We start from the raw sequence: 27,549 nt of genomic DNA, 5'->3' as shown, positions 1-27,549 counted from the left end.
CCCACAAACCAATAACTCCCTGCTTCCACAAACACATTTTAAAGGACATTGGATGTTAATCAGCCAAAGGCCTGGTTAAGAGGAATGGTTTTTTGGGGTGGTTTCTGACACCGGACAAATCCCACTGGGGAGAGCATTCCACTCATGGGTGAGGCAGAACCAAGCGTTCTGTGACGCAATTGATGAGTTAGTTGTTTTTATTTATTAATTGATTTGGGGGGCAGCTCCCCCCTCCCTGCACCCACGCACCTTCTGGACCTCTCATGAAGGCACACAAAAGAAGGGCCTCAGAGGATGATATCAGAGTCTAAATAGGTTTATATGGAGAGAGGTGGTTGTTGAGGTATTGCTGTCCTGAGCCAGTCAAGGCTTTATTTATAGGACAAAGTCAGCACTTTGAATTGGGCCCAGAAACTACGATAATTGGCAGCCAGTGCAGTCGGGTCAGGATCGGTGCCATATGCTGAAACAGTCTTGCCCTGCATACTTTCCAGTGTTTCTCTGATCAAAATAGAGGTGTCCATTATTATCCTGCAGCAGCAAAGCACCCCATAAAAGGAACATAGCCAGAAATACAGTATAGATTCTGCTCCTGAAGAAAGGCTTTCCATATAGGGTGCTTCATTCATTCCTGAATAGATCATGTTTGCATACCGTCCATCATTTCTTCAATGCCCCCTCCCCCTATCTGATTGGGTTGCCCCAGCCACTCTGGGCAGCTTCCAACATATATAAAAACATAACAAAACATTTAACATTTAAAAACCTCCCTATACAGGGCTGCCTTCAGGTGGCTGGGGGGGGGGGCAGAAAACTCCATACTCTCCAACATTTCTCCAGTGAAAATAGGGATGTCCTAAGGAAAAGTTGGACATTTTGGGGTCAAGTCAGAAATTGGGACTATTTCTTTAAATCCGGGACTGTCCCTGGGAAATAGGGGCACTTGGAAGACTCTGGTCCCTGTGAGTAACTTGGCCAAAATTCTGCACCAACTGGACCTTCTGAACCATCTTCAGAGGTAATCCTATGTAGAACACATTGCAGTAATCTCACTTAGAGGTTACCAAAGCATAGACAGCAGTAGTTACATTATCCCTGGGCCACCAGCCCAAGCTGATGGAATAAACTCCTTAGTAAAGCTGTTCAGATCTTAGTAAATCTGCCTGCTGGTTTGGAGGAGATAACCTGCCTGGTTCCCTAAGAGATAACCACCACAACCACCCGGAGAGATAGAATCATAGAATCATAGAGTTGGAAGAGACCACAAGGGCCATCGAGTCCAACCCCCTGCCAAGCAGGAAACACCATCAGAGCACTCCTGACATATGGTTGTCAAGCCTCTGCTTAAAGACCTCCAAAGTGGGAGACTCCACCACACTCCTTGGCAGCAAATTCCACTGTCGAACAGCTCTTACTGTCAGGAAGTTCTTCCTAATGTTTAGGTGGAATCTTCTTTCTTGTAGTTTGGATCCATTGCTCCGTGTCCGCTTCTCTGGAGCAGCAGAAAACAACCTTTCTCCCTCCTCTATGTGACATCCTTTTATATATTTGAACATGGCTATCATATCACCCCTTAACCTCCTCTTCTCCAGGCTAAACATGCCCAGCTCCCTTAGCCGTTCCTCATAAGGCATCGTTTCCAGGCCTTTGACCATTTTGGTTGCCCTCCTCTGGACACGTTCCAGTTTGTCCGTGTCCTTCTTGAATTGTGGTGCCCAGAACTGGACACAGTACTCCAGGTGAGGTCTGACCAGAGCAGAATACAGTGGCATTATTACTTCCCTTGATCTAGATGCTATACTCCTATTGATGCAGCCCAGAATTGCATTGGCTTTTTTAGCTGCCGCGTCACACTGTTGGCTCATGTCAAGTTTGTGGTCAACCAAGACTCCTAGATCCTTTTCACATGTACTGCTCTCAAGCCAGGTGTCACCCATCTTGTATTTGTGCCTCTCATTTTTTTTGCCCAAGTGCAATACTTTACATTTCTCCCTGTTAAAATTCATCTTGTTTGTTTTGGCCCAGTTCTCTAATCTGTCAAGGTCGTTTTGAAGTGTGATCCTGTCCTCTGGGGTGTTAGCCACCCCTCCCAGTTTGGTGTCATCTGCAAATTTGATCAGGATGCCCTTGAGTCCATCATCCAAGTCGTTGATAAAGATGTTGAATAAGACCGGGCCCAAGACAGAACCCTGTGGCACCCCACTAGTCACTCTTCTCCAGGATGAAGAGGAACCATTGATGAGCACCCTTTGGGTTCGGTCAGTCAGCCAGTTACAAATCCACTGAGTGGTAGCATAGTCAAGACCGCATTTTACCAGCTTCTTTACAAGAATATCATGGGGCACCTTGTCAAATGCCTTGCTGAAATCAAGGTAGGCTACATCCACTGCGTTCCCTTCATCTACCAGGCTTGTAATTCTGTCAAAAAACGAGATCAGGTTAGTCTGACATGACTTATTTTTCAGAAATCCATGCTGGCTATTGGTGATCACAGCATTCCTTTCTAGGTGCTCACAGACTGTTTGCTTAATGATCTGCTCCAGAATCTTCCCTGCTATTGATGTCAGACTGACTGGGCGGTAATTATTTGGGTCCTCTCTTTTCCCCTTTTTGAAAATAGGGACAACATTTGCCCTCCTCCAGTCTGCCGGGACTTCGCCTGTTCTCCAGGAATTCTCAAAGATGACTGCCAGTGGTTCTGAGATCACATCTGCCAGTTCTTTTAATACTCTTGGATGCAGTTCATCTGGCCCTGGAGACTTGAATACATCTAAACTAGCCAAATATTCTTCTACTATCTCCTTAGTTATTCTGGGCTGTGTTTCCTTTGCTGAATCATTTGCTCCAAATTCTTCAGGTCGGGCATTGTTTTCTTTATCGGAGAAGACTGAGGCAAAGAAGGCATTGAGGAGTTCAGCCCTTTCTGTCTCCCCTGTTTGCATTTCACCATCTTCTCCTCTGAGTGACCCCACTGTTTCTTTGTTCTTCCTTTTGCTACGAACATACCCATAAAAGCCTTTTTTGTTGCTTTTAACCTCTCTAGCAAGCCTGAGTTCATTCTGTGCTTTAGCTTTTCTGACTTTGTGTCTACACGTGCTGGCTATTTGTTTGAATTCCTCTTTGGTGGTTTCCCCCCTTTTCCATTTTTTGTACACATCCTTTTTTAATCTTAATTCAGTTAAAAGTTCTTTAGATAGCCACCCTGGCTTCTTTAGGCACCTTCCATGTTTCCGTCTCATTGGTATTGCCTGACGTTGTGCTTTTACTATCTCCCTCTTAACAAACTCCCAGCCATCATGAACTCCCTTTCCTTTTAGTATTGCTGTCCATGGGATCTCACCCAGCACTTCCCTAAGTTTTATGAAGTCGGCTTTCTTAAAGTCAAGAAATTGAGTCCTAGTATGCTTGGCTGCTCCTTTCCGCTATATAGTAAACTTCAGAAGAGCATGGTCACTCGCGCCTAATGATCCTTCCACATCTACCCCACTAACCAGGTCATCAACATTGGTTAGGACCAGATCTAAAATGGCTGTTCCTCTTGTTGCTTCTCCCACTTTCTGGACAATGAAGTTGTCTGCAAGGCCAGTGAGGAATCTGTTTGACCTTATGCTCTTGGCTGAGTTTGACGTCCAACAAATATCCGGGTAATTGAAGTCCCCCATTACTACTATCTCCCTTCCTTTTGCATGCTTGGCCATCTGTTCCAGGAAGGCATCATCTATGTCCTCCGTTTGGCTTGGGGATCTATAGTAAACTCCCACAATGAGGTCTCTGTTATTCTTCTCTCCCTTAATTTTGACCCAAATGCTCTCACTTTGGCTTTGAGGTTCTAAATCTTGGATCTCTTCACAGGTATACACATCCCTGACATATAACGCCACTCCTCCTCCTTTCTTGTCTGGTCTGTTTCTCTGAAATAGATTGTATCCCCCCATTATTACATTCCAATCGTGGGACTTATCCCACCAGGTTTCAGTGATGCCTATTATGTCATATTTAGTTTGCTAAATATGCTAAAGATGAAGTTTGAAAATCCCCATTAGGGCAATGGAATGCTGTTTTAACTTGTGCACATTCATCTTTATGCACTTGGCCAAAAATATGTTTTAATTCAAAAGTGAGCTGGTGTCTGGAGAAAACCTCTTTGACAATGCCACCAGCCATTACACCCAATGGGTTTTGACTATACATAATTCTGGCTTTATAGTGTGGAAGCTTTTGAGTTCCTCAGAACTCTTTCTCTTTATTCACCATTTAGCTTGATGCTAAGCGTTCTGGAGAACCTGAAGGCTTGCACAGAATTTTGTGAGGATTATGACATTTCCCTTATGGGCCAACACAGCTACCTTTGCTCTCAACTCACTCTAGCTAGGAAGTAGAGATCCACTGGGCCAAGGGGTCTCTGAAATGTGGAAAGTGAATGCTGACAAACCCTGGTTCAAATCCCCACAGGCCAGTTTATGCCACCCTTTGGCTCAGGACTTTAGTATGTTAAATTTTATGTTGCACTTGACTTTTATGGAGCCTGGATAAACTCATTTGTAAGAAGGTTCTTTTCACACAAGGTCTTAAATTTATTTTTAAGGAAGGTGATAATTGTAAACAGTTGTGTATGTGAAAAAATAAATAGCTGTTGTTCAATACAACTTCTACTTTTTGAACCAAACAAAAATAAACATAGCCAGTGTGTGGGCTTGGTGACAGGATTCTAGAAGCTTCTACTGGGTAGCAGCTCATTCACTTCCGTTCTTCTGTTCACTTCTTTAAAGCCCTACCAGGAAATATGGCAGCTGTGGAAATTTAGGAAGACTGACTATGGCCTACTTTTGACTGAATACCCAAATGTGTATGTTGTTGTTGTTGTTGTTTAGTCGTTCAGTCGTGTCCGACTCTTCGTGACCCCATGGACCAGAGCACGCCAGGCACTCCTGTCCTCCACTGCCTCCCGCAGTTTGGTCAGACTCATGTTTGTAGCTTCGAGAACACTGTCCAACCATCTCATCCTCTGTCGTCCCCTTCTCCTTGTGCCCTCCATCTTTCCCAACATCAGGGTTTTTTCCAGGGAGTCTTCTCTTCTCATGAGGTGGCCAAAGTATTGGAGCCTCAGCTTCACGATCTGTCCTTCCAGTGAGCACTCAGGGCTAATTTCCTTAAGAATGGATGCGTTTGATCTTCTTGCAGTCCATGGGACTCTCAAGAGTCTCCTCCAGCACCATAATTCAAAAGCATCAATTCTTCAGCGATCAGCCTTCTTTATGGTCCAGCTCTCACCTCCATACATCACTACTGGATCACTACCCAAATGTGTATGTAGAAGCTTATAGAGAGAAAATTATGTACCTTCATGGCTTTAACATCCTCTCATGCTGCTAGGTGCACAAACTCCCACAGAGGAATTGGGAGGAAGCAGGATTGGGGCGGGAGACATATTACTGGAAATTTGTGAGGAAAGCCAGGTCCTATTTGTGATGCCTTGGCTTACTTCTGCCCTCACAAAGTAGCCATCCTGAGGGCACTCACAAGATTCTGCAGAAGACAGAACCAGGCACAAAACATGGAGAAGAAATCCAACCAGCCTCTGAGCTTTGAAAATGCTTGTTGGGCAACCAGTGATGGAAGCAGGCAGCTGATCTGAGACATTTGGCACCCTCCTTGGCTCCCAAAATGCAGGTAAGATGGAAAACCTGGTTCTAGGTTAAACCACTTTATTGATAGGACCACGGGTTCCTCCATACCAAAACACACAAGTCACAGACAAATGAGAAATGATATGAAGGGTGGTTGGAGGATGGATGGCGGCTAACGGATTGAGGTTGAATCCTGACAAGACAAAAGTACTCTTTTCGGGGGACACGGGGCGGAAGGGTATGGAGGACTCCCTGGTCCTGAATGGGGTAACTGTGCCCCTGAAGGACCAGGTGCACAGCCTGGGAGTCATTTTGAACTCACAGCTGTCCATGCAGGTCAATTCAGCATCCAGGACAGCTGTCTACCAGCTCCATCTGGTACACAAGCTGAGACCCTACCTGCCCACGGACTGTCTCGCCAGAGTAGAGTAGTGCATGCTCTAGTTATCTCCCACTTGGACTAGCAATGTGCTCTACGTGGGACTAAGATGACCTGGAAACTACAACTAATCCAGAATGTGGCAGCTAGACTGGTGACTGGGAGCGGCTGCCGAACCACATAACACCGGTATTGAAAGACCTACACTGGCTCCCAGTACGTTTCTGAACACAGTTCAAAGTGTTGGTGCTGACCTTTAAAGCCCTAAACGGCCTCTCCACCCCCATCATTCAGCCCGGACACTGAGGTCCAGCTCCGAGGGCCTTCTGGTGGTTCCCTTGCTGCGAGAAGTGAGGTTACAGGGAACCAGGCAGAGGGCCTTCTCGGTAGTGGCACCCGCCCTGTGGAACGCCCTCCTGTCAGATGTGAAAGAGATACACAACTATCAGACATTTAGAAGACATCTGAAGGCAGCCCTATTTAGGGAAGTTTTTAATGACTGATGTTTTAATGTATTTTTAATCTTTGTTGGAAGCTGCCCAGAGTGGCTGGGGAAACCTGTTGTTGTTGTTGTTGTTGTTTTCCCCTCCCAGTCGTTGACTAGGCAGACAAATCGCTTTCCTACACTCAAGATAATTTCCTTCTTTTGCCATCCAGGAGCCATGTCTTTTGGCCCCACCCACCCCAAAATAAAATCCAGAAAACAGATACCAGTAAAAAAAAAAGCTTTTATGAAGAAAAAAAACAGTGTAAATAATTCATCCTCAAAGTTTTAGGCTCCAGAGGAGTGTCTGCAAGAATTAAGTAGCAGCTGCTCCTATAAAACACACACACACAAACACACACAAAAACAATATATATATCCAGGTGAAAAACAATAGTAAATTGGGATTCCTGCAAAAGATGGACTTTGTAGGGCAATTATCCTGAATGATCTTGGGCTTTCCAGTCACTGTAAATTGTAGAAATCTGTAGGTTTTAATTTTGTACCATATTTCAGTACTTGGTCCTCTTGCTATCACTGGTGCTTTCCCAGTTTTTCTGAGTTTGCACCTTACGGTACAACCAGGAGCAGGGAGATAGATGTGCAAAGAACTTCCCTGACAGAGTCCTGTTGAATAGCACATCTTGCTATGGAAGATATCTGCACACATATATTTTACCTGCCAGTCCCATGCTAAGACAATAACCTGAGATATAGCTGATGGAGAAAGGAAAGACCACCAAAACAATAACAGCAGCAGCAGCAGCATGGGAAGGTGGTGATTAAACTTTGATTTCTATGGTGAGTGTGCGTAACATGCAGTGTGCATCAGAATACAAGACATTCAAAATCCAGTGTGCCTAAGAATACTCGGAATATTTTGCCTTTTCACAAGATTCATAAATTACCAAACAGTTCAGTTGCTATGCCTCTCCCTTTAAAAAATATCCTAGTAAAAACCTTCATGTTCCAGAAGATGAAAGAGGGGCTTTGAATTATTACTTTTATTCATTTATTGCATTTATATACCACCCCCCCAGGTGACACACATGGTTCCCTTGCTCCTCTGTTAATCCCCACAATAACTCTGTGAGGAAGGTTAGGCTGAGAAGCAACGACTGGCTGAGGGTCACCCAGTGGCCAAATGGGGACTTGAACCCTGGTCCATCAGGTCTGCCCAAACTTGGGTCTCCAGATGTTTTGGGACTACAACTCCCATCATCCCTAGCTAGCAGGACCTGTTGTTAGGGACGATGAGAATTTTTTTAATCATTTTTTTAAAATTTTGCTTTAAACAAATACAGGTAAATTTAAGCAGCCAAAATTACAAAAGAGAAATCCTTAATAATAATAATAGAAAGGGATACAAAACTACAAAAAAATCAACATACATGGCATAAAACATGAGCCATTATGGGAAAGAAAAAAGAAAGAAGAAGGAGAAAAAGAAAGAAAAGAAAAAAGAGAGAGAGAGAGAAACGAGCCAAAACACAAGAAAGCTCGTCTATTGTACGCTTCTGTCAAGGTCGCAACAGATTATTATTCTTATCAATTCTCTCTGTCTGCATTCCATAGAATCCCTCATCTTGGTATCAGGGAACATTTCCCTATGTGGTATCATTCTAAACGATGGGAACTGTAGTCCAAAACCAGCTGGAGACCCAAGCTTGGGGAACTCTGCTCTAACCATTTATGCCACACTGGCTCAGACCGGGGTGTTAGAATTCAGACCAGTTCAACATCAAACTAAGCCATGCCCAACTGAACAATATTCTGCAGCTCTTGTTTTCTGACTAGGGAGTGGATGTTTTAAAATTAATAACTACACAGTTGTTTCTCCCCACACCTCTTCTTTTGAGACTGGCCTCTTGGTTACCACTTCCTTCCTCCGTCAAGTAGTACCCATGTTTCCCCAGTCAGGTCCAGTAATTCAAAGCAACCAAAATATCTACGTATCACCAGCAGCACGAAAGGTTCATTCCCTGAGAAAAGGTACTTTGAAACTGCACAAAGTAAAGTTGATTATGAGGTAGATTATGACCATTCCTTATACAGTATAGAGATTCTGGGTTACCTGAAGACACAGGTATTCTTTCAGCACCAATGATCTTAAGTAAAACAGACCCACAGCAGCAGACCATATTAAGGATCGTCCCATTTCATTACGTCTTGGGAAAACATATTAAGTAAGCTTGCCACACATCAGGAAAATCACTGATACGTCCTGGTTTTGGGGTGCCAAAATGGCGTCGGGGGGGGGGATATTGCCAAATCGGCAAAATGTCAGGGAAAACACGGATGTGTGGCAACGCGATGGAAAAAGCAGCAGAAACAGTTCCAAAAGCTTAAAATCACTATTTTGTGCGGGGAGGGGTCCCCCAAAGAAGCTCAGCAATTTTCGACCTTCCTAAAAAAAAAAAAAAGCTGAGCAACTTTGCAGGCGTCAGGAATTTTACTTTTTGGAAATATGGCAACCCTGTGTTGAGAAACCCGGTCTAGCTGGTCTAGCTCTAGGAGGAGCTTGTTTTCAAATGGGTCTTCAAATGCTTTTTAAGGGACCACGGGTTCGGGTAATCTTTGTCGCACTCTGTACACTTATACGGCCTCTCCCCTGTGTGAAGCCTGAGGTGATACCGAAGGTTTGGGCCTGTTGTGACCCTCTTGCCACAATAAACACAGCAGTAGGGCTTCTCTCTGTGGGTCTTCAGATGCTTGTGAATGCAGGACCTTGTTCTGAAGCATTTCCCACATTCGTGGCACTGATTAGGCTTGAAATCTGTATGCATGAGCTGGTGCCTTGCTAGCATTTGAGGGTCCTGGAAGCTCTCCCCGCAGGTTTGACATTGATAAGGTCTCGCCGAGGTGTCGGTTACCTGATGTCTAGTGAGGGAATATTTCTCCCCGTAGGATTTCCCGCAGTTAAGGCACGTATGTCTTTCTTTGCCCGTGACAACTCCCTCATGACTCAAGTGAGTTGAATTGACCCCAATGGGATCCTGACCATCTAACCCATTAACAGAGTGTTCTTCTAAGTGGGTGCTCTGCTCTTCAGGCAGCAATGAGCCGCAGGTCCTCACACTCCCAGAACTCTCAGGAGGGTTATCTCCCAGAGGGGCTCCCTGAATCAGTCCAGAGTAGGCCGAATTGTCGGTCCACAGGCTGAAATGTCCTTCTGTATCGCCTGTTGGATTGTGAGCAAGCATGGAGCCATCCCTGGAAACAGTTTGGTCACCAGTAACAGGTTCTTCTTGTCCAGTAAGGTCTGAGTTGCCCATCGGCCCAGAGCAATCAGGTGAATTTCCTTCAGCGTGGACTCCCTGGTGCTTAGAGTTTATTGAATTTTCACACCCTGGGTTGACACTTTTGTCGGCATGTCTAGCTCGGTATTTGGGAAGCACTGAGCCATCTCTGAATGTGTTCTTATGTTCTTCTAACCCTTTGGCAGAATTTTCCTCCAAGTGGCTGTCCCAGGCAATACCGCCCACACTCTCAAAGCTCTCCTTCTCCTTGTAGATGTCCTCATGCCCAGAGACCATTGAACCATCAGGCGAGCCATTGGAATTTTCTTCTGTCGTGCTAGCTTCCTCTTCAGCTACGCCAGGACCTTCCCCGCCACTGGTCAGTTTGCCTGGACTTCCATTGGCATGCATGTCCTGGTGCCTGTGGAGGGAATATTTTGTCCCGAAGGCTTTCTGGCAGATAGAGCACTGGTAGGACCTTGTTTTCAAGTGGATGAGCCTGTGTCTACTGAGAGAATTACTGGTTGGGAAGGTTTTCGGGCAGAAAGTGCACTTGTGGAGCGGCCCTTGCGTGTGTATCTCCCGATGGCGAGCGAGGGCGTCTCTGTAGGCGAAAGCTTTCCCACAAACGGCGCATTGGTAGCGCTTCTCCCCCATGTGCAGCTGCTGATGTCTATTGAGGCAGCTCCAGGTTCGGAATGCTTGGCTGCAAAACGAGCATATATGCAGACTGGGTTGCTCATCCTCGTGGGTTTCCTGATGTTGAGCGAGAGTGTATCTGTACGCAAAGGCTTTCCCACAAATGGAACATTTGTAAGGCTTGGCTTTTACAGTGGGTGGCAAGCATCCATGGAGCACACTTTTAGCGCCAAACCCTTTCGCACAGCAAGAGCATTTGTGTAGGTCACTTTCTCCTTTGACACAGGCTTTCCGATTGTCAGGGAAGGACCACGCGCAGGAAAAACCTTCCCCACGGCTGGAACTTTTGGCGGGTCTGCATTCCGAGTGGATTCTCTGATGTCTCCTGAGGTTGTAGTGGGTCGTGTAGACTCTCTCGCAACGGGAGCATCTATAGGATCCTTTCTCCCGGGGGGTTTCCAGCTGGTCAGCCGCCAGCGCTCTTGCCTCGAGGTCTTCCCGATGTCCTCTTCTCTGATGGTTAGCATCAGTTTCATGCATTTCAATTTTGGGCTGCACAGGCAGCGTCGAGTCGGTGCAGAGGGGCTTTCCGCAGTCAAAGCAGGCCTCGGATTCAAAATCCGCTTGGGTTTTCTGATTTCTAGTGAGTCGGGTTTCTTCCCTGAACGCACCTGCCTGTCCACACTGCTGCTCTCTTGCATCCACCCTCCAGTGATTAGCCATGGGGCATTCGTGGCTATGCTCTTCTGCATCACTTTCCCTATTTGTGGCGTGGGGCGGCCTCTTTCCAAAGTGGATTTCACAGGGAAGGTATTTATGAGGGTTCCCCTTCTCGTGCATTCTCCAATGTCCGGCATCGTCACCCAAACCTTCCTTGCATTCTGAGCATCTGCAAGAATGCTCCATTGTGGGGAGCTCTCCCTGTTTGATTAGAGGAGATTCCTCTACGACACTTGTCCCATGGTCATGGCACCGGTAGCAGCTTTCTTCGGTGTCGCTCGTCGCTCGATGCCGAGCGAGATCTCTCTCTTTTGTAAAGCCTTTCCCACAGCCAGGGCATTCAAAGAGAGTCGCACCCGAGTGGGCCTTCGCCACATGGCGAACAAGGCGTCTCTCTGCCTCATAGCTTTTCCCACAGTCAGGGCACGAATAAGTTGGTGCATCGGTGTGGCTCGCCCGATGCTTGTTGAAAGAGGCTTTCGTAAAGCAGTCCTCCCCACACTCAGGGCATTCGTAGGGTTCCCTTCTCAAACGACGCTTTTTCGTATGTCCTTGTGTGTGGGCAATGAGTCGACAGTTCTCAGTGAAACCTTTGCCACAGGTGGGACATATATAGGGTCTGCTGTGGAGTTTTAGGTGTCTTTTGAGAGTTGACTTCCTGCCATATTTTTTCCCACACTTGAAGCATACGTTCTGGTTCCCTTCTGCATCTATGCTTTGCTGGATGTTTTCGTTACCAACGAGGCCTCCATCTTTTTCGTCGGCAGGATTGTTACTGGCTGTTTGTCCCTGCAAGTGATTGTTCCCACTCTCCCACGTTTCTTCCCCCATGGAACCAGCATTGGGTTTCCCCAACAGAGATGCCCGTGGTTTTGTGACTCTGGGACCTTCTTCCCTCTTCACGTTTTCATCTTCTTCCTCGCTCATTGGGTCATCATCTGCAAAGGAAAGGAAAAGAAAAATCCCTGAGAAGGCTTGGGAGAGGCTACCAAAAGGAGGCCAGAACATCCTCCCTATGAAAAACGAAATGAAAATAAAATGTGTGTTGCAGGGGGGAAGTGGGGAAATTATTATTATTATTATTATTATTATTATTATTATTATTATTATTATTATTATCATCATCATTCGGGCCATCTGACTGGGTTGCCCCAGCCACTCTGGGTGGCTTCCAACAAATTATAGACATTAAGCACAGTAAAACATCAAACTTCCCTATACAGAGCTGCCTTCAGATGTCTTCTAAAACTCAGTTGCTTATTTCCTTGACATCTGATGGGCGGACGTTCCACAGGGCGGGCGCCACTAACAGGAAGGCTCTCTGCCTGGTTCCCTGTAACCTCATTTCTCGCAGTGAGGGAACTGCCAGAAGGCCCTCGGAGTTGGACCCCTGTGTTGTCTGAATGACTGCAAAGAAGGTATCCTTTCTTGTAACACACAGGTGTTTAGGTAATTAATAATGTTACAATCTCCTAAGATTAATTTATACTTTTATGATCAACATTAGGAAGTGGAGACCACAATGGCCATTTGCTGGATGGGATCCACTGATGATTAAGCCTCACTGAATAAGTTTGATAAAGTTGTAATAGTGTATATAAATGAAGATGTGGAATACTTAACATATTAGATTTCCATCGGTTGGGTATCATTGCGATTAGGTCTCTGTAAGAATATTTAATTTTAATTGCCTGAAGATATCAGTATGAAATGGCATTGCCAACAGGAACTGTACATTGTAATCGTTGGACTTGACAATGTTTGGACTTGACTATCCTTGGGCTTTACAAGAATAAAAACATATAGAAGGTTAATAGTACAGTGGTACCTCGGGTTAAGAACTTAATTCGTTCCGGAGGTCTGTTCTTAACCTGAAACTGTTCTTAACCTGAAGCACCACTGTCAGAGCTGCTTCCAGATCCCAGCTCACAGAGGATCACGCTCGGAGATCTCGGGCCGCCGTCATCGCTCATGTTTCCTTCGTATTCCTCCCCTTCGCTCTCCGTTTCCTCCCTTTCCTGTGCCTCAGCTCCTGAACCCCTGACAACCACTTTAGCTAATGGGGCCTCCCGCTGCTGCCACCGCGCCGCTGCTGCACAATTTCTGTTCTCATCCTGAAGCAAAGTTCTTAACCTGAGGTACTGTTGATGGGTTAGCGGAGTCTGTAACCTGAAGCGTCTGTAACCAGAGGTACCACTGTAATATGATATGTTATTGCCACCAGGAACTGTGCTTTGCAATTTTTTGATATGACGATTACAGTTTTATTATATATAATGTTATGTTACTTCACAGCCAGTTACGTGTGTGCTGTGGTATTCAGAATACCAGTTTCTGCAGCTGGGGGAAGGGTCTGTGGCCTTCATGTCCTTCTTGAGGAGTTCCTGATGCCCTTCAGAGGTTGTGGGGCTACAAATTCCAACACTGACATGCTGGCCGGGGCCGATGGGAGCTGTAGACATCTGGAACATGATAACTTAGCCACCTCTGATTTGGGGCTTGGAAGGTGATTTTTAGGCTTAAGCTTGAAGATGCCAAGTACAATCCTTACCTGGACCAGATAGATCTGAACTATGGATGCTCGCAGGACACCGGTAGGAATTGCACCAAGTTGCTGCTTCTGGCACTTGTTCCGGCAATTGTTTAATCATCTTTTCATCTGCATCACGGCGGAAGCTCTGGAAATCTGGGGCCCAAGTGTTCTGCCCTTGTTCCAGATAGGCAAACAGTCCAGAGGCTTGGAAAGGAAGAGGAGAGAGAGAGAGAGAGAGAGAGAGAGAGAGAGAGAGAGAAAGAAAGAAAGAAAGAAAGAAGCAGATGAGTTGTGGATTCATTTCCCCGCTCGCTTTTTCAAGAAAGTGAAAAAGAAAGCCTGGAAGCAGACTCCCCAGCCAGCAAGAGTTCTCTGGGGGGAGGTTGCTGTTCAAGGAATCACTCTGCAGTAAAGTTTTAAAAACAGAAAACTTCTGAAAACTACAGGGTGACAAGCACCATCTAATTGGAAGCATCCCATCCTGTGAAAAGAAGGAAGGGGCAATGCCTCTTTTTAGATTATGCTTGTTAAGACACATGCATTGAATTTATAATCTAAATAACAAAGTCTGTTTCTCCCCCTTTTGGAGTATTGTATTGTTATGTGGAAATGTTTAAATAGATCATTCATCTAAGGCTGCACTCCTTATGTAATAAGCCTTACTGAACACAAGAGGAGGGCATTGCTTCTGAGTAAATATGAAAGGGATGCACTGTACATGTGACTGGTTTTCCTATAGTTGATTGACTGGATTTAAAAGGTTAGAAATATTTGAATGGATTAAAAAGGTAGCCCTGATTAACTAGGCAGATGTCATTCTTTTAGTTAATTTTTTTAAAAAACTAGGATTGGATAAATGTATATGTTGCCTTCTAATATAAAAAAAAACTATCAAGGCAGCTTACATTAATAAAAATTGAAATATTTGAAGAGACATTTCCCCCTCTTCTCCTTTGAAGTGTTTCCCAACCCATACGTAATACATTTCACTCCCAAATATGAAATAACTATTATTAGCCAGTTTAAGGCTGCAGTCCTTTGCACAGCTACTTTGCAGTAAGTCCCATTGAACACAAGGGGACTTACTCCCAAGTAAACATGCATGGGCTTGCCTGTACATCCATGATGCAGAAGTGCCTGGCGAGTCCTTAGTTCTGCCTCTCTCACATGCAAACTCTATAGCTTTCATAGGAAACTTGTACGCAACAATTAAACAGAGTCCAGCTCAGTTTAAGTCTGCAGTGCTTAAAAAAACAACCCCCCAAAACCCCACCTCATAACTGGAAAGAACAGGGGGAAATAATCTCACCCATAAAGATGGAGCCGTAGCTCTCCTGCATGGCTTCTCGGTCGAAGCTTCCCTGGTCAGCACCCAGGAGATCCTGCTGGATCTGAAACAAACAGAAAACCCTCTCCTGCTTCACTCTCAAATAATGCAAGAAGAGCCCTACTGGGTCAGGATGAAAGCCCAGTACAGTGGTACCTCGGGTTAAGTACTTAATTCGTTCTGGAGATCCATTCTTAACCTGAAACTGTTCTTAACCTGAAGCACCACTTTAGCTAATGAGGCCTCCTGCTGCTGCCGCGCTGCCGGAGCACGATTTCTGTTCTCATCCTGAAGCAAAGTTCTTAACCCGAGGTAATATTTCTGGGTTAGCGGAGTCTGTAACCTGAAGTGTCTGTAACCTGAGGTACCACTGTATCTTGCTCTCACAGTGGCCAGCAACACATGCCTCTGGGAAGCCCACGAGCAGGACCTGAGTGCGAAAGCTGCACTCTCCACTTGTAGTTCCCAGAAACTGGCATTCAGAGCCATACTTCGGACAGCGGCGACAACAAATAGCTGCAGTAGCCAACAGCGGCGTAGCGTGAGTTGTCAGCACCCGGGGCAACGTAAGTAATTTGCGCCCCCTAACCCGGGGCAAGGCACGTAATTTGCGCCCCCCCCTACCCCCTAACCTGAAAGTTGCCGCTGGCGCTGCTGCCCAAACGACGCCGCTTGCCCGGAGGAGGAGGGGGGCAGAGAGGTGAGGGAAATGCAATGGCCCAGCAGCTGCAGCAGCACCGGCGGAGGCGGGGCTGTGAGGAGGGGCTGCCTGGCACGTCCTCCACGGCGAGCGCTGAGAGCCGCTGCCTGCTGGGCGCCTTCAGCCCGGGCGCGCGCACAGCTCGTCGGTTCCGTGAGACATGCGGCTCCGCTACAGCCTGCGCCCGAGGCTCTTCGGCGACTCCGGAGGCAGCGAGCGCGCCCCCCCCGATGTTGCGCCCGGTGCGGCCGGCACCCCTGGCACCCCCCACGCTACGCCACTGGTAGCCAATGATAGCCTTAAGTAGGTTAAAGTGTGACATGCACCCTAGGCCAACCCCAACCTCTCTCACCACAAAAGGAACACAAGTGAACAGCAGAGAACCCGCACAAGCGACGCTGACACCAAACCCTACATATAGTAAGTAAAATAGAAACATCGCCACCCGACCCCACCCCCATTCATCTTTCTCCCCCCCACCTCTTCCCCCCATTCTTCTTAATGTCTCAACAAATGAAACCGATTTGTAAAAAAGAAAAGAAAATAATTTTACATGGAGAAAACAATACGAGAGAGAGAGATTGCACCTACCTGTGTAAATCAAGAAAATCTTTAATAAAAGTACATTTTTAAAAAAGTGCCATTCAATGCAAGAGGGATTCCATGAACTACAATGGTGCCCCGCAAGACGAATGCCTCGCAAGACGGAAAACCCACTAGACGAAAGGGTTTTCCGTTTTGGAGGTGCTTCGCAAAACGAATTTCCTATGGGCTTGCTTCGCGAGTTCCTGCGGGTTTTTTTTCCCTTTCCCCCCTTTTTCTAAGACGCTAAGCCGCTTATCAGATGATCCGATCAGCAGATAAGCCGCTAAAAGCCGCTAATAGCGCTGATCCGCTAATCCGTCAATGGGCTTGCTTCACAAGACAAAAAAAACCGCAAGACGAAGAGAATCACAGAATGGATTCTTTTCGTCTTGTGAGGCACCACTCTATAGAGGGAGTAGGCAAACTAAGGCCCAGGGGCCAATCGCCTTCTCAATCCGACCCGCGGACAGTCCGGGAATCAGCGTGTTTTCACATGAGTAGAATGTGTGCTTTTCTTTAAAATGCATCGCTGGGTTATTTGTGGGGCATAGGGATTCGTTCATTTTCTTTTTCAAAATATAGTCCGGCCCCCCACATGGTCTGAGGGATGGTGGACCGGCCCACGGCTGAAAAAGGTTGTTGACCCCTGAACTATAGCCAGGAGGAACCAAGGGGGTCTTGGGGCCCAGAGCAGTGTGTGTGTATGATAAAGAAACTATGCCTCATCTAGATCTTAAGAGATAGAACTTGCTCGCACTACATGCCTGAGATGCTTTCAACCTGAGTGCAGCACTGTTCAAGTTCCACGGGCAATTCCAAGCAACAAGGACTCCATCTCCACCACAGATTTAAAGCCCTGTCACACCACTCTGAACAGTCATGGCTCCCCTCCCCCCCCAAAAGAACCATGGGAACCATAGTTTGCTAAGGGTGCCGAAAGGAGAGAGACACCCCCCCCGTTCACAAAGCTACAATTCCCAGAGCTCTCTGAGAAGAGGGTTTGATTGTTAAGCCACTTTAGCTCTGGGAGAGGAACAGCGGTTCCCTAACCAATTCCAGCACCCTTAACAAACTACAGTTCCCAGAATTCTTTGGGAGAATGTTTAAAGTGACATATAAAGCTGGACATATAAAGGGCCCCATTCCCTTCAGTAGCTTAAAGGTAAAGGGACCCCTGACCGTTAGGTCCAGTCTCTGGGGTTACGGCGCTCATCTCGCTCTATAGGCTGAGGGAGCCGGCGTATAGCTTCCAGGTCATGTGGCCAGCATGACTAAGCCGCTTCTGGCGAACCAAAGCAGTGCACGGAAACGCCATTTACCTTCCCATCGGAGTGGTACCTACTTATCTACTTGCACTTTGACACACCTCACCAAACCTAAATCCGGCCCTGGGTAAAGCATCTGTTTTGCATGTGGGTTCAATGCTGCTGCAAGTCAGTGTAGGCAGCCCTGAGCTACATGAGCAAATGCTTTGACTCAGGCATAAGACACCTTCTCCTGCTCCTAACCTCAATCCAGCCTTTTCTTTTCCCCACATTGCTTTGCAGTCAGTCTGAGGATGTCACAAACTCTACATTCAGCTGCAGTCTTAAGATGGGAGTGTAAAGTTGAGAGATGGCCTAGAAGTCCTAAGGTGCTCAACAGAACTTACCCACAAGGTATAGGACTGCAGCCCTAGTTGGGGAGCAGTGTAGTGTAGTGGTTAGAGCATCAAACGAGGAAGGGGAAGACCCAGTTTCAAACCCCTTCTTTCAACAGTGAAGCTCGCTGTGTGTGACCTTGGGACACTCACTAATTTCTTAACCCAAGGATGAGGAACCTGTGGCCAGGCAGATATTTATTTCATTCATGTCCTAGAAGTGTGGATTTGCAAGGGACCACAAGGGTCATCTAGTCCAACCCCCTGCAGTGCAAGACTCTTTTGCCCAACAAACCCACAGCCCTGAGATTAAGAGTCTCCTGCTTTACCAACTGAGCTATCCCAGGGTCAGTTTATTGCATTTATATACCATCCTTCCCCCAATAAACTCAAAGCGGCCCCCACTCCATTTTATCATCACAATAACCCTGTGAGGTAGACTAACATACTGTATGTGTGAGTGGCTAACTCAAAAGTCAGAGTGGGATCTGAACTCTGGTCTCCAGGATCCTAGTCTAGCACTGGAACCATGACACTCATCTGGCTCTCAACATCTGGCCATTGAGTTACTTGAAGGGAAAGTGGGACACCAAAACTGGGTAACTGCTGGATGATTTATTTTCAAAAAGGGACCAGCAATCACTCCCTCCCCCCCTTTTCCTAGGTGCAACCTGAAGCCTGCAGAACACCTAGTAATCTTCACCCAGTTAGGATCACTATCTCCTGGTATACTCCATGTTAAGCTCATGGCTAGATCCTTGTCTTGTGGTTACAACATCATTAGAGCTTCTGCACCCCCTTTGCTTAACATCAGGCCACTAGGAGTTCTGGAGAGCCTAAAAGCTGGCTGAATATTGGGCAACACCCTAGCAAAATTCTGCACAGTATTCGCTTAACCTGCACCGAGTCGCTGTTACGTTCTCTCGCTTTTTTATTATTTTATTGTCTCTCTTCTTCCCCGCTCCCCCCCCCGCCGCCTAATCTGCTTGAGGCAGGAACCCGCATTTTGCTTGTATACTTCATGCAAAACACATGCAGAAAAATAGGAATTCGTTTGTTAATAAAAAACTAACAAACCTCAGCCACACCGTTCACAAGGAGCGCCGTGGAACAGTTCTCCTTCCCACACCACAACCAAGTACAAGCAATTATTATTATTATTATTTCGAACTAAGGTTCTCTGCCTGGACTATCGCAGGAGTGCATCTGAGCACGTGCAAAGTCCCGCCGGAGGAGAGCCACGCCGCAGCGCAGCCCCACAAGAGTTCCCATGTTAGAAATCAAGGCCTCTGCTGAAACTTATCTAGAGCAAGAGGCGAACGCGACAAAATCCTTTAAAACAAACAAACAAAAAACCCACGTGGAGGAAAGATAACTCAATTGGACTGGGGATGGAGATTAAGGGGTCTGTTTTTAGGTAGCCCCTCTCCTACGATGGATCAGTGGAACCCCAGCTACCTCTATTTTTATTATTATTATTATTTTGTGCAATGAATTACTTAATCCCATAATAGTTGGCAGCATCCTGGGAGAATAAGGAAGGCAGCGAGCCGCTGGGGCAGGCTTTGGTTTGTCCTTTGCAAAACCGCTTTTCATTTATTGATTTGATTTGTGAGCCGCCCTTCCTCGGAAGATCCCAGGGCGCTTCAGGTCAGAGCAGAAACGAATCGTTAAAACCAAAACAACAAAACAATAACCATTGCTCGCTACTACCTCCCTACTCCGTTGCTGCCCGCGGTCCGATCCGAAGATTCCCCCTCTCCCGTCTCTCTTTTGCAGCCCCCCCCCCCGCATGTATCTCCCGGATTCATTTTACCTGGGAATTGCAGGCGACAGGAGAGTCCTTTTCCCGCACCTTTAACTTCTGCTGGCTCCCATCGCAGGAGAAAGAGCAGCAGCGAGACGCCTGGCCGCAATAGGGGTCAGAGGCATCTATAGTTCTTCAAAAGCTCTGCCCCACAACGGGGGGGGGGGGAGGCCGGCTGTACAAGCGGCAGCCCCTGCCTTAGGGGTCAGCAGAGACCTCTGGTGGCAAAAGAAACCACCACTTGCCTTCAAGTCCAATGTAGGAAATAACACAGAATCACCGTATTGTTCAGTTGGAAGGGACCCCAAGGGTCATCCAGTCCAGCCCACATTGTTCTTCCTGGATCCTGAGGTCCAGCGACGGGGGCCTTCTGGCAGTTCCCTCACTGCGAGAAGCCAAGTTACAGGGAACCAGGCAGAGAGCCTTCTCGGTAGTGGCGCCCTCCCTGTGGAACGCCCTCCCACCAGATGTCAAAGAGAACAACAACTACCATACATCTGAAGGCAGCCCTATTTAGGGAAGCTTTTAATGTTTAATAGATTATTGTATTTTAATATTCTGTTGAAAGCCACCCTGAGTGCCTGGGGAAACCCAGCCAGATGGAAGGGGTATAAATAATAAAGTATTATTATTATTATTATTATTATTATTATTATTATTATTATTATTATTATCTCCACTAGAGCATCCATAACAGATGGCCATCCATCCTCTGCTTAAAAGTCTCTAATGAAGGAGAGTTGGCCACCTACCAAGGTGTCTGTCAATGTCGAACAGCACTCAAAAAGTACTTCCTGATGTTTAGTCTGAATCGCCTTTCTTGTAACTTGACGCCATTGGTTTGAGTTCTACCCTCTGGGGTAGGAGAAAACAAGCATGCTCCACCTGACAGCCCCTGAGATATTTGAAGATGGCTATCACATCTCCTCTTTTCCAGGCTAAACGTACCCAACTCCCTCAACCATTCCTCATCAGGCTGGGTTTCCAGACCCCTGAAAACATGCAAACGCAGGTGTCATGTGTGACGGTTCATCACTGATGAGCACTTTTCATCAATGGCTGCACATGCCATTGGAAGTCATTGTATTATAGGTCTCTGTTGTGTTTCTCCACGACATGCACACCAAGTGAGAGCTTCCGTAGAGGTGGAAGAGGTAGCCAACTAGCCTTGTGGCACCTGGAAGATGACCCAATTTGCTGTGGCATAAGTTTGCATTAAGGGATGCGGGTGGCGCTGTGGGTTAAACCACAGAGCCTAGGGCTTGCTGATCAGTTGGTCGGCGGTCCGATTCCCTGCGACGGGGTGAGCTCCCGTTGCTCGGTCCCTGCTCCTGCCCACCTAGCAGTTCGAAAGGACGTCAAAGTACAAGTAGATAAATAGGTACCACTCTGGTGGGAAGGTAAACAGTGTTTCCGTGTGCTGCTCTGGTTCGCCAGAAGCGGCTTAGTCATGCTGGCCACATGACCCGGAAGCTGTATGCCGGCTCCCTCGGCCAATAAAGTGAGATGAGCACCACAACCCCACAGTCATCTGCGACTGGACCTAACGGTCAGGGGTCCCTTTACCTTTAAGTTTGCATTGGCTAGTGTTTGTCTCCTTGGATTTCAGATGCAGGCAGCAGATGAGCTTCCTCATGCATCTGATGAAGTGCACTTGAATCCACAAATAATAGAACCTGTTAAAAAAATGAAGATCATGGTCACTGCTCCCATCACCTCCTGGCAAATAGAAGGGGAAGAAATGGAGGCAGTGAGAGATTTTACTTTCTTGGGCTCCGTGATCACTGCAGATGGTGACAGGAGCCACGAAATTAAAAGACGCCTGCTTCTTGGGAGAAAAGCAATGACAAACCTAGACAGCATCTTAAAAAGCAGAGACATCACCTTGCCAACAAAGGTCCGTATAGTTAAAGCCATGGTTTTCCCAGTAGTGATGTATGGAAGTGAGAGCTGGACCATAAAGAAGGCTGATCGCTGAAGAATTTATGCTTTTGAATTATGGTGCTGGAGGAGACTCTGGAGAGTCCCATGGACTACAAGAAGATCCAACCTATCCATTCTGAAGGAAATCAGCCCTGAGTGCTCACTGGAAGGACAGATCCTGAAGCTGAGGCTCCAATACTTTGGCCACCTCATGAGAAGAGAAGACTCCCTGGAAAAGACCCTGCTGCTGGGAAAGATGGAGGGCACAAGGAGAAGGGGACGACAAAGGACGAGATGGTTGGACAGTGTTCTCGAAGCTACCAGCATGAGTTTGACCGAACTGCGGGAGGCAGTGGAAGACAGAAGTGCCTGCCGTGCTCTGGTCCATGGGGTCACGAAGAGTCGGACACGACTAAACGACTAAACAACAACACAGGAGCTCTGCTTTCCTTTGCATCCCATCACACCCCTTACATGGTTAGGATATTATTATTATTTAAATAATTTAGTCAGCATAATCTGGCTAGAACAGAACTGACCCAGAACAGCAATTGTTGTTTCTTTCTCTCTTGGGTTTCAAACGTCCTTCCCTCCAGGAGCCTTTTGCCCTATTGATTTGTCTACTGAGGATCCTTCCTGCTTGCCTAAAAAACAGGCTCAAAATGGAAATGAGCACCATAACCGCAAATTGGTGCATAACAAAGGAGAAATGCCCAGCATTCACCAACAATGCAGGAATCTCTTGGCAGAGACAATAAACTGTGATGCTTCCACTATTTGGATTAACTTCGGAGAAGCTGCCTTCTAACTTCAGTATTGTTGAGTCCAAAATGGAATCTGGGAACTTCTGCGTGCAGAGCAAATGCTCACTCTCTGAGCTACATTCCTTTCCCAAGCATGCGAGCTTACTTTAAAAATTAAATAAATTGATACTTATTCAAAGATATACCAAAAATACATACCCATTACAAAGTATCTTTTTTATAATACACTGAGATAAAACAGCTACTTAGTCTAAAAGAGAACAAAGTCAGAAGGAAGGAAAGGAAAGGAGAGGAAAGGAGAAACCAGAAGAAAAAGTGAGAGAAAAGGAAAAGAAAGAAAAAAACAAAGAAAGAAAGAAAGATAAAAAGGTTAAATAAAAGGAATTCAGATTCTCTGTCCTGCAGCTACATGATAGTCATCCCTTAAGATCCAACCATTCTATTATTATTATTATTATTATTATTATTATTATTATTATTATTATTATATCTTCTATAAACCAGTATTTTTGTAATCTTAAAATCCAGAAATCACAAGATCATTCTTTCTTGTATTCCCACTCTGGGAATTGTAGCTCTGCAAGCCAAATCAGCAACGTGTCCTGCTCCAGACATGAAAGAAGTGTTAGAATCGTAGAATTCTAGAGCTGGAAGGGACCCCGGGGGTCATCTAGCCCAACCCCCTGAAACGCAGCAACATTTTTGCCCTAGATGGGGTTTGAACCCACAACTTTGAGATTAAGAGTCTCATGCTCTACCGACCAATATACACGCAAGAGGTAAATGTGCCTCCAGCTTTCAGTGTGAACAGAAAGCAGCCAGGAGGTGGCTTTTGAAATGTGTTCTGTTAAGAGATTTACAGCATATACCACCTTTCCAGCACAGCTTTTTTGCAGCTGCTGAGATTCTTTGTGCGCCTGCCTCTCTGTGCATCCTCTCTCTGGGGAGCATCACAGACAAGAGAGAGGGAAGAAGCCCACGCATGCATGTGCAGAGATACCTTGAGGTTGCTGCAAGAGGCCTGGGGCAAAAGGAACACAAATCTAAATACAGTGGTACCTCAGGTTACAGATGCTTCAGGTTATTTTGTTTTTTTCAAATTTTTATTAAGTACAAATGAGAAAACACACATATTTACAACAAAAGAAAATACAAAAGAAAAAGAAAAGACATATAACCAAGGAAAAAAATTAGAGAATACTTTTGTCTCTTTTCATATTTACAGTTATTTATATCTCTATAAAATGCTATTCACAATAAAGGAGTGAAATGAAAGATAAGGTATCAGAAGAAAAGAAGAAAGAAAAAAGAGGTAAAAGAAAAAGATCATAGGTGAAAATTTTTAAAAGTAAATAAGTATTCACTATACATAGCCGTTTCCCATCTATATTTATATTCAATTGTATAATTTCATCTTGTCCTTATCTACCTTAAATAAAGTGTTGTGTTTTTTTAAAAAGGCTTCCACTATTTGCCTCATGCGTTTTTAATAATCCGTTCGTCAGATCCTCTGTTCTTCATATTTTCCCTTTGGATTTCCTTAAAGTCTCACTTTGTATTTTTTATATTACGCAGAAGATTATTCTAAACACAACCAGATTCCTCCATCCCTGTACAGTGGTACCTTGGGTTACATACGCTTCAGGTTACAGACTCCGCTAACCCAGAAATAGTACCTCGGGATAAGAACTTTGCCCCAGGATGAGAACAAAAATCGTGCGGCGGCAGCGGGAGGCCCCATTACCTAAAGTGGTATCTCAGGTTAAGAACAGTTTCAGGTTAAGAACAGACCTCCAGAACGAATTAAGTTCTTAACCCGAGGTACCACTGTATGGACTAACCATTATTATTTTTCAAAACGTTATTGGGAGAAGCAGACAAGAGTCTTATGCAGACAGCAAGGCAAACACTTTTGTATGGCGCTGCCGCTCAGATGCGATCAGACTGCTCTGCCAACAACAGTCTTGATTTCCTCTGGCCCTGCTTGTCTTCCTGATAGCTAGCCCAGGTGGTAGAACTGCCTGTCAGCTCCCTTCTCCTGAGCCTGTTTCCCTCTTGAAGAAATCAGCAGGGAGGAGGATGGGGACACAAGTAGTTGGCTCTGCTGGACACTGGCTCTGGCGCCACCTACTGTTCAGCTCCAGCCATCTGCCTTACCAGTCCTCACAGGCACTAGTATCCACAATTAGTGTGTATATGGGGGTGGGGTGTTTCCCTCCTCCTATCACCCACTCTGCAATGGCACCAGTTCCCAGCAGCTTGCAAACCTACCAAGCCACTCCTCCCAATTATTATTATTTTTTTAAATACCCCCACGCAGTCCAAACGAAAATAGTTTTTCAGCTTAAGCTGTCCCCCTGTACCTCCAAGAGCAGGAGTTGTAGAATCATTGAGCTGGAAGGGGCCCTCTATTCCAACCCTCTGCAATGCAGCTGTCCCAAGTGGGAATTGAACTTGCAACCTTGGTGTTATCAGCGCCACGCTCTAACCATTCAGGCTACCCTAAGTGCTTGTACAGGCACTGGCACCCACCCTGTGGAACCCTCTGAAGGCAGCCCTGTGAAGGGAAGTTGTCAATGTTTGATGTTTTATTATGCTTTTACAGTGGTACATGCTTTTACAGGGTTACATACGCTTCAGGTTACAGACTCCGCTAACCCAGAAATACTACCTCGGGTTAAGAACTTTGCTTCAGGATGAGAACAGAAATCATGCTCCGGCGGCGCGGCGGCAGCAGGAGGCCCCATTAGCTAAAGTGGTGCTTCAGGTTAAGAACAGTTTCAGGTTAAGAACGGACCTCCGGAACGAATTAAGTACTTAACCAGAGGTACCACTGTATACTTGTTGGAAGCTGCCTAGTGCGGCTGGGACAACACAGTCAGATGGCTGGGGTACAAATAATAAAAGAATTATTATTATTATTATTATTATTATTATTATTGAATCATAGAGTTGGAATAGACCACAAGGGCCATCGAGTCCAACCCCCTGCCAAGCAGGAAACGCCATCAGAGCACTCCTGACATATGGTTGTCAAGCCTCTGCTTAAAGACCTCCAAAGTAGGAGACTCCACCACACTCCTTGGCAGCAAATTCCACTGTCGAACAGCTCTTACTGTCAGGAAGTTCTTCCTAATGTTTAGGTGGAATCTTCTTTCTTGTAGTTTGGATCCATTGCTCCGTGTCCGCTTCTCTGGAGCAGCAGAAAACAACCTTTCTCCCTCCTCTATGTGACATCCTTTTATATATTTGAACATGGCTATCATATCACCCCTTAACCTCCTCTTCTCCAGGCTAAACATGCCCAGCTCCCTTAGCCGTTCCTCATAAGGCATCGTTTCCAGGCCTTTGACCATTTTGGTTGCCCTCCTCTGGACATGTTCCAGTTTGTCAGTGTCCTTCTTTCACTGTGGTGCCCAGAACTGGACACAGTACTCCAGGTGTGGTCTGACCAGAGCAGAATACTGTGGCACTATTACTTCCCTTGATCTAGATGCTATACTCCTATTGATGCAGCCCAGAATTGCATTGGCTTTTTTAGCTGCCGCATCACACTGTTGGCTCATGTCAAATTTGTGGTCAACCAAGACTCCTAGATCCTTTTCACATGTACTGTTCTCAAGCCAGGTGTCACCCATCTTGTATTTGTGCCTCTCATTTTTTTTGCCCAAGTGCAATACTTTACATTTCTCCCTGTTAAAATTCATCTTGTTTGTTTTGGCCCAGTTTTCTAATCTGTCAAGGTCGTTTTGAAGTGTGATCCTGTCCTCTGGGGTGTTAGCCACCCCTCCCAGTTTGGTGTCATCTGCAAATCTGATCAGGTTCAGCAACATCAGAAGGGACACCTTGGCTCTAGAACAGGGTTTCCCAAACTGTGCTCTCCAGCTGTTTCTGGACCACAACTCCCATCATCCCTAGCTAGCAGGACCACTGGTCCAGGGATGATGGGAAATGTAGTCCAAAACCAGCTGGAAACACAAGTTTGGGGTCGCGTTCTTTTGGGTCCTTTCCTGGCCCCTCCCTTCAGTCCTGGCTGCGTGCCCATCAATCTCTCGCTCCCCATCGCTGTCTTTCTCCCAAACTCCCCCGGGAGACCAACCCACTCGGATGGTTCCGGCCAGGATCCCGGCTGCAGCGGCGGCCATGGCCGCTGGCTCGGACGGCACACGAAAGCGGTCCGGGCAAAAGAGCGACTGGGCTCCGCCTGGCAGCTGCTCCCGCGGCGCTCCACGTTGAGGCAAAGCGGAGAAGGAGGGAAGCAGCCCCACGAGAAGCGGGATAGGAGGAAGGCGGCGAGCGGCGCCACCGCGATGCCTGGGTCCCCCTCGCCAGCTGCCGGCCGAGCAGCGCCGACGTCGCATCCTTTGGCGAGGGAAACAGGAAGAGGCTGGCCGGAGCCACAGCTGGGAAGGATGGAGCTGCCACCGGCAGCAGGGATGGCGGAGGGGCGGGCTGTTAAAAAAAGCAAGCAAGCACCGCAGTCAGGGATGGGTAGGATTCTGCCTGCAGGGCAGCCGCGCTGTACGAGGTGTTCCTCGGAAGGGCATATTCATACGTAGAAGCTGAACAAGCTATAGCTTAGGGCTCCACTCTCTTGGGGGACACCCCCCAAAAAATTAAAGGATAAAAAACTGGATGTACATTTTCAAAATATAAGATGAAAAATAAAATAACACGTACATACAGCAACAGTGCTTTGTGTTGTGTAGGCTCCTAGGATGTAAGTCTTGGGCCCTGCCTGCTAACCTGATCCCTAAAATATCACTGGTTTGCTTATTTCTATATACAGTCATACCTCGGGATAAATATGCTTCAGGTTGAGCGCTTTCGGGTTGCGCTCCGTGGCGACCCGGAAGTAATGGAGGGTGTCACTTCTGGGTTTTGCCGCTCGCGCATGCGCAGGTGGTAAAAAAATGACATCACCCGCATGCGCGGAAGCGGCGAAACACGACCCGTGCACGCACAGACGTGCTGTCGCGTCTTACATTCTGTTTGGGATGCAAATGGGGCTCCAGAACGGATCCCGTTCTCATCCCTACATTCTGCATGGACTGGTTGCATAGCAACATGTGTAAATGGCTTTAGATACCTATCAGGTCCATAAATTACCATATAGCATATATTCAACACAAAAAACAGCACCAATTTGTTGTTGACAAAGGACAGCTGGACATATAAAGGGC

General features: G+C 46.5%; 1 protein-coding gene across 1 annotated transcript; it reads right to left on the bottom strand.

Moving 5' to 3' along the window:
- Positions 1-7,997: 7,997 nt before the first annotated feature.
- Positions 7,998-26,727, bottom strand: LOC309527497 (uncharacterized protein; the record flags this gene model as incomplete). The annotated part of the gene is made up of 4 exons (XM_082214323.1): positions 7,998-12,026; positions 13,640-13,825; positions 14,931-15,012; positions 26,470-26,727. The coding sequence occupies 4 exons, from the start codon at positions 26,725-26,727 to the stop codon at positions 9,001-9,003; spliced, it is 3,552 nt and encodes a 1,183-aa protein (XP_082070449.1). The 3' UTR covers positions 7,998-9,000.
- Between the last annotated feature and the right edge of the window lie 822 nt (positions 26,728-27,549).

The sequence above is a fragment of the Podarcis vaucheri genome (assembly GCF_965113315.1).
Source record: "Podarcis vaucheri genome assembly, chromosome: 2".
Lineage (NCBI taxonomy): Eukaryota > Metazoa > Chordata > Lepidosauria > Squamata > Lacertidae > Podarcis > Podarcis vaucheri.
The sequence above is the reverse complement of the archived record's forward strand: the minus strand, read 5'-3'. Positions and strand labels throughout refer to the sequence as shown.